At 37.1% G+C, this 7,607-nt stretch overlaps 1 protein-coding gene across 1 annotated transcript in view; it reads left to right on the plus strand.

Moving 5' to 3' along the window:
* SLC39A8 (solute carrier family 39 member 8) overlaps positions 1-7,089 on the plus strand; it is a 71,009-nt gene extending 63,920 nt beyond the window's left edge. The window contains exons 6-8 of the mRNA XM_079708072.1: positions 4,068-4,275; positions 4,476-4,660; positions 6,749-7,089. Coding sequence (XP_079564198.1) covers positions 4,068-4,275; positions 4,476-4,660; positions 6,749-6,898 — 543 coding nt within the window. The 3' untranslated portion in view covers positions 6,899-7,089. The remainder of the gene's footprint in view (positions 1-4,067; positions 4,276-4,475; positions 4,661-6,748) is intronic.
* The last annotated feature ends 518 nt before the right edge of the window (positions 7,090-7,607 follow it).

Raw genomic sequence — 7,607 nt, forward strand, 5'->3', positions numbered from 1 at the left:
TCTACATATTTTGTTAGATTTATACCTAAGTATTTCATTTTTAGGGGTTGCTAATGTAAATGGTATTGTGATTTTAATTTCAGATTCCACTTGTTCATTGCTGGTATATTGGAAAGCAACTATTATATATTAACCTCTGTCCTGCAACCTTGCTGTACTTGCTTATTATATTCTAGGAGCTTTGTTTTTTGATTCTTTTGCATTTTCTACATAGACATATGCCAACAAAAAGTTTTATTTATTTCTTCCCTATGTGTGTATACCTTTTATTTCCTTTTCTTGTCTTATGTTAGCTAGGACCCAAGTAACTTTCCAAATGACACAGAGCTGTTAAGTAGCAGAGCCGTTACTTAATCTCACACCCATTTTGTGCCAAAGCCCATATGCTTTAATCATTAAGCTAGCTTGCATTCAGTGCCCCTTTCTTTAACTCTCACCTCTCTTTATTTGCAGCCTCTTAAAATAATATTTTATTGTTTTTATTTATATTACATTAACTTCTCTTTTATGGGCATAGATTTTATTCCTTTGCATACAATTTTCAGCTCTTGTTTGTTTACTTATACTTCCTTTTGCCATCTTTGTTATGTTTTTTGAAGTGTTTCTAGTTTCCTTTTTGACTTTTTTTTTTTTTTTTTTTTTTACCAGAGTTCTTGCTCTGCAAAATTCTTTCAGCATGGGATGTAGAATTTGAAATTTAACTTCACCTGCAGTGGTTGCTCACTTTAACCTTCTTATCAATAAAGTATATAGACAATAAACCACGAAAATATTTTTATTAATCATGACTTTGTTCCATGCTATTCTTTCTCCCCCTATTCTGATTAGTCTGCACTTTACTTTGACTTTCATTTTCATTAATTATTAAGGTGAGCAATGTTAAGAGCCTTGCTGATGATTACCCAGTAATTCTTGTCAGAGCCGAGTGAGAACTTGGTTCTCCTGGACCATCTAGTGATGGTCTTTTCACTAGATTGAGTTGCCTTATCCTGGCTGAGGTTAGAAAGAGCCTCACATTTAGTATACAAGTCAAACAAGGAAGAAAGCAAGCAAGCAACAAAAGCAAGCAAAGAAAAATAAAAAATAAAGGGAAAGAGAAGAATACTCCCTAATTTAACTAAAGGGACTTGACTTAACTGTCTCTGCTCAGTGACTTTGTTCCAGATGAATTAAAAAAGAACTGTTTGTGAATGTTTGCCTTCTTTCATTTGTTCTAAGACTATTAAAAATGTATAACTGTTAACCTACCCAACCGTGTCATTTGAGACCTAAGATTGTAAGGCTAAAAGGAAGCATAATAAATAGAGTCAATAATATCTGTACTCAGAGGTAAGAGAACCATGCCTGATATATTAATTTAATTTCTTTTTCAGAATTAAGGGAGTTTGTATACAGACTCTGTACAAAATATCAGGTAGTCAAGACTTGGTCTTATAATCTTTCCCCTAAATCATCACAAGTAAATAAGGAAATTATAAATATGTGATTAGGTAAACCAAGTTGGAAGAGGAAAACAACTGGTCTTATTAAATGTATCTTGGCAGTAGGTTTTTGCAAAGCCAAGGTCACTTCCTCTGTGGCTTTTTCTCATGACTGCCTTTGTTTCTCTTTTGGCAGTAATTGCTTCCTGATCCGGAGCATTTCTTATCCAAGCTACCCATTTGACATGAACTAAGTCACTGCTGTTTATTATGTTGTGCATTTAAGATATATCAATTATTAAATTAATTAAACAAGGAGACAATTAAACTGAGGTGGCTGTAATGTCATATACAAGCAATCCAAAATCTAAGCCTGTAAATGCCTCAATGTTACAAAATCAAAACCTAAGAACAATCCATTGCAAACAGCCATCTAGGCTTTAAGCTGTAGCCAGTCAATAATTTCCTTGCTTTGCTTCCGTCTTTTCTCCGTAAGTGTCTCCCTGCGCTTCCTGTCCATGGAATGCTCCTAACCACTTCTCTGCCAGATTGGAATCCATTCTTGCTCAAATAAGATCTTAAACTTTTTAATTTGCCTCAGTTTATGTTTTAACACTATACAGTAAAAAGACCACATTTTAAAACCAGATGGAATTCTTTTTATGCTGATGAGAATTGCCTTTTAAAGTAAAAGGAGATTAAATACTTATTCCAACGTTGCTTCAAGTGTTTTTGAGAGAAAGGGGGTCTTCTCCTTGCAAATTGCCTTCAGACTTTACCACAAACAAGAGGTGTTCCCTACCCCCCACCATAAGTTTGGAGTAGTAGAAGAGTTACTAGAAAAAGCACACTTCTTTCTTTTATATCCCTAGTAAGTTCACCAGCCTTTCTGTGCTTTAGTGTCCTCAACCATAAAATGATGGATAATAGCTGTGCTCAACTCATAGAATGGTCCTAAAGGAATTAACTATCTAAATTGCTTAGTACAGTGCCTGGCACATAATAAACACCATATGCCTTTGCTATTACTGTTTCTACCACTACTAACAGCTAGCAACTACTACTGACAATCCTCCCTCCTTTCATATTAATTTAAGAATTTATTGGCTCCAAATGACTTTTGGCTGTGTCTACAAACAAAAAACATCCCTCAAAGCTGAAGATTTGCCACTAATGAAACAGTGAAAAGATGTGTGACAGGATCTACCTTCAATTCTGAAAGGAGGTCCCCAAACTGTTTTGAGCCATGAAGTGACGTCAGAGTACGCACACAACTGCGCAGATGATTGCTCTGAAGGAAGCCCTTTTCAGCTGATATATGTTGCACTTTTTTTTTTTTGCGGTACGTGGGCCTCTCACCGTTGTGGTCTCTCCCGCTGCGGAGCACAGGCTCCTGACGGGCAGGCTCAGCGGCCATGGCTCACGGGCCCAGCTGCTCCGCGGCATGTGGGATCTTCCCGGACCGGGGCACGAACCCGTGTCCCCTGCATCGGCAGGCGGACTCTCAACCACTGCGCCACCAGGGAAGCCCTGTTACACATTTTTTAAAAGAGTCAATCGTATACTTTACATCTTGCTTCTCCAAGGTAAATACGCTTCTTGAAGATAGAAGCTGTATTTTCCACTTCTGTGCACTTCGCATAGCATACAGCACACTGTTGTACAAATTGCAGATGTTCAATAAATATGTTGATTAGCTGCTGAGGTGGAGTTGCAGGAAGGAGAATTAGGAATAAAATGTTCTCCAGTTAATTGCAAATTGCTTCCCTGCTTAAAAATGAATTTGCCTTTTATTATCTTTTTCCACAGTTTCTGGAAAATGCTTCAGTTGGCATCTGTCATTTGATTTTATACAATTTTGTAAATTTGATGGAAATTTGAATTCTTGCAAAGGGTCTGTTGTAGGGTTTTCTATTTTTATTATTGTTTCAAAGTGGAAAGAAGTGTTGTGTAAAAGCAAGCCTGTTCCAATCACACTTCATGGAATTTGTTAAGAGAATCATTGAAATTTAGAGCGTGTAGGGACCACGTTGTTACAACCTAAACATGCAGCACACTACCTGAATACCGTGGAAACTTAATAAGTCATTGAAAAATAAATGAGCCATTGAGTACACTCTCTTCACTTCACAATTGAAGAAACTGAGGCCCAGATTCCTTGCCCACGTCACACAGTGGCATAAGATAGATTAAAATAAATGTTCCTTGATATCATCATGCTTTAAATGTGGATCTCACATTTAAATTGTAACATGGAAGAGACTTTAAATTTAGTCTTTGACAAACTTCTTTTACTTTAAAGAATGTGAATAAATCAAATTCTTGGTTAATATCAGTTACACTTTAGGAAGGCAGTAGTAAGAATTTGTTCATACAAGTCGAAAGGATTGTTTGAAGGTGAAACCAAAGTGAAATGTTTTTCAAGTGGTTTGTTCAAGGCCTGTCAATCTCTTCCTTTCCTTTCTCCCTCCCATAAGTTTTTTTTTCTCTGTTTTTATATGATTAGGGGTTCCTATCTACTGTGAAAAACTTTCTGGTGGAAACATTTGTCTCTCTCAACACGTAACACATCCACGTCTGTGCATCGCTTAGACGTTCAAGAAGTATTGGTGGTATCCTGTTGACTGATTTTCTGTTATTTTACAGGATGGAAAAAAAGAGTCAAGCTCATGTACCTGTATGAAGGGGCCAAAGCTCTCAGAAATAGGGACCATTGCCTGGATGATAACGCTCAGTGATGCCCTCCACAATTTCATCGATGGCCTGGCCATCGGGGCCTCCTGCACCTTGTCTCTTCTGCAGGGACTCAGCACTTCGATCGCCATCCTGTGCGAGGAGTTCCCTCATGAGTTAGGTAAGGGACTCTCCTCTTGTTCTCCAAGTCCGGTGCTTCTTGGTTTCAGGGGAGGGAGACGTTTCAGGTGACACACTCTTAAGAATCCTGCTGATGCCTCAAAAAGATGGAGCCCTTCTTTAGACAATGATGATTTTCTTTTAGTTCATCCCCAAATAGGAAAGTAACCCTACTCACTTGATATGTTCTTCTTCTTTTAGGGGACTTTGTGATCCTACTCAATGCAGGAATGAGTACTCGACAAGCCTTGTTATTCAATTTCCTTTCTGCGTGTTCCTGCTATGTTGGGCTAGCTTTTGGCATCTTGGTGGGCAATAATTTTGCTCCAAATATTATATTTGCCCTTGCTGGAGGCATGTTCCTCTATATTTCTCTGGCGGATATGGTAAGGAATTTTAAGATTTTTATCTTGTTTTAATTTAAATTTGGAATGACACATGTGGGTTATGAATTGACTAAGGGTGACCTTTTGCTTTCCACAGTGTGGAAGGCCTTTCTGTTGTAGTTTAAAATATTCCTGGTCCAACAGATAACTCTTTTTCAGTAGTTTGTACTAATAGTGATTTGAAAGTGATTCTCGTTGATTGTTTGATCTAGGATCTCATTGACAGAGGATGAATGACCTATTTTTGCTGAAGGAGAGATATCTTCCCAGGTGTTTTGCCTTGTGGGTAGAGCTTGTATTCTGTAGTATGTCTCCATAGGACTTTTCTCTCTTCTTTTGTGAGGATGTCACATTCAGAAGGGAATAACTTGTTAAAGTAAATAGCATTTTGTTATTTCAAAGTTCTGAACAGTAAGAGCCTTTTGAGTTAAACTAAAATTGGTAAATTAAAATTGAATGGTATTTACTTGGGACGGTATATATTTGTATCTATGTTTATGTCTATGCTGTGTCTGTCTTTATGTCTGTATGTGTATAAGAGAGAGAATACCAATGGTCCTGTGCATTTTCAAATAAATCATGGGCAGCTTTCTAGAAAATGAAAATGTGCTAAGTGGATGCAACTCAAGGAATGTTGCTTTTGCCTTTGGAACTGAGGATGTATTACATCCATAATTTAATAATTTAATTTCCTTCATCTGCATTCTTAGTTCCAAATGATAACTGTCTAGCTCTGTTCATTGTTCTGTGCAGGCCCTTAGAAGTGCAAGGATTTCATCTCTTAGAACCATCACTGCATTTATGTTTTTCTTCACAGAATTAATGCCTCATAGCATATTTTATGCTAGGTCATCACTTCTCCTTTCTGTAATGTAAGAACAGAATCTACTAGAGTTATTCAATTTAAATAAATAATACTAATAAAGGATGCTGTATATACTTACTTGCTTTTTTCAGAAAGCATACTTGCTTCTTTCAGAACGGTTTCATAAATTTCATCCATTTTATCCCAGTAAGTTTTCTCAAATCAGGCAGGTGGATTGACAGTGGATTCTGGAGACCTCTTGGATGCTTTGGTACAAGGCACCACTGTATGCATTGTATGTATAGCAAATCACTTTGAAATATGTTTTGAAACGATGGCATTTACAGATATCCTCATGAAGCCTTTTCAGTAGAAGTTATATGCTGAGAAAGGATAGCTTTTAAGTACAGAACTTGGGGTTTTAATTGCTTTCACTGCAATAAGCTTGTTATAGTCTTCATTTCAAGAACAGAGCACAGTTTATTTAAAAACCTTATGATTTTGCGAGGGACAGAACAAGCAAAAGGAAACAAGTGGAAGAGAACAGGAATTAAATATATATGATTTCTAAAGATGTATTTAATCAGCTACTATTGATTGATATTTTTGTATCAGGCTTGGAAATTGTGGACCCTGGAGGGAGCAAAAAGGCACAGTCCCCTTGTTCCTGGGGCTTCTGTCTACAAAGAGGGGAACCTGAAATTCAACAAACAAACAAAATCACACATATGATTACATAATTACAAATAAAAAACTGTGAAATGAAAGGGAAAACAATATATATGATGAAAGATGATAATAAGGGAAGCTAAATTAGGAGGGCCTAAGAGAAGCCTTCCAAGGAAAGTAAGATTTAAGCTGAAACCTCAAAGATATAGCTCACTGAAAATTTTGAGGGAAAAGAGTTCAGATAGAGGTTTTGGTGGGTGTGAAGATTTTGAGGATGGAAAGAGGCTGGATGCATTTGAGGTCCTAAAAGAATGGTGTGGATGAAGCAGAGAGAGAAAAGAAGAGAGCTGGGGGAGAGAGAGAGAGAGAGAGACATAAAATGAGGTACATCCCATCCCACTGTATTGACTCACTGGGGGAACACTATTTTCGTACTTTTCTTCTTGTTGGTGTCTGGTAGGGCTGGATATCACCGTTATGCTCTCTATACTAAAACGTCTAAACAACTCAGAGAAATGCTCGTCCCCTCCCACCTCCACAGGAAACTATCAGGGACAGTTTTATGTTCTCCCACAAGATGGCAACAGTTATCTAACAATATATCTTTCCTCTAGTTTCCAGAGATGAATGATATGCTGAGAGAAAAGGTAACTGGAAGAAAAACCGATTTCACCTTCTTCATGATTCAGAATGCTGGGGTGTTAACTGGATTCACAGCCATTCTGCTCATTACTTTGTATGCAGGAGAAATTGAATTGGAGTAATAGGAAGTGAAAGATGGTGCTGTTAACGAAGGCATTTAATAAATAAAACAGCTCCTATTAGTTAAAAGATAATTTTGTTTTCAGCTGTAGGTCAAGAAAACTGATTGTTGGTTTTCTGATCTGTGAAATAGGCCATTATTTGTTGTTAAAAATCCTTCAAAAAGCTTTTCAGTTCCAGCCTGAGAAGCCTGATACATGAGGTATTTGTTAAATACTCACTTTTTTTATGTTTCATGCACACTAAAAATCATCACAGAGCAAGAAACAATGCATTCTATAATCATTTTGACACCAAGACTTGGAGAAAAATACAGACTAGGCCATATAAGCCTTTGAACCTCTGTGGTTGTATCAAATGTTCAAGTAGTTTCAGAGTGGTTTTCTTTGAATTAATTTGTTTTAGTGCTTTCACAAGCAAGTACACAGATACAAGTGATTCCAAGGCCTTAGTGAACCCAGGAGAGAAAGATTGCTCGTAGCTTTTGTTTTGTTTTATATTTCAGTTAGGGACTTCTAGGATTGTTTTGAAAACCATCCTGAAATGATATGAATTATGAAATCAGTAAAGTTTTGTTAGCCCTACTAAGTCCAGACTCAGTGTAAACTCCACCAGAATCCATAAAAAGCCAGAATAGCTTTCTTATGACTTATGTTATGGTTGTACCATGGCAAATGGCAGAACAGTATGTAAAGCTGGTGACAACAACGT

This window comes from Hyperoodon ampullatus (assembly GCF_949752795.1).
Source record: "Hyperoodon ampullatus genome assembly, chromosome: 1".
Lineage (NCBI taxonomy): Eukaryota > Metazoa > Chordata > Mammalia > Artiodactyla > Ziphiidae > Hyperoodon > Hyperoodon ampullatus.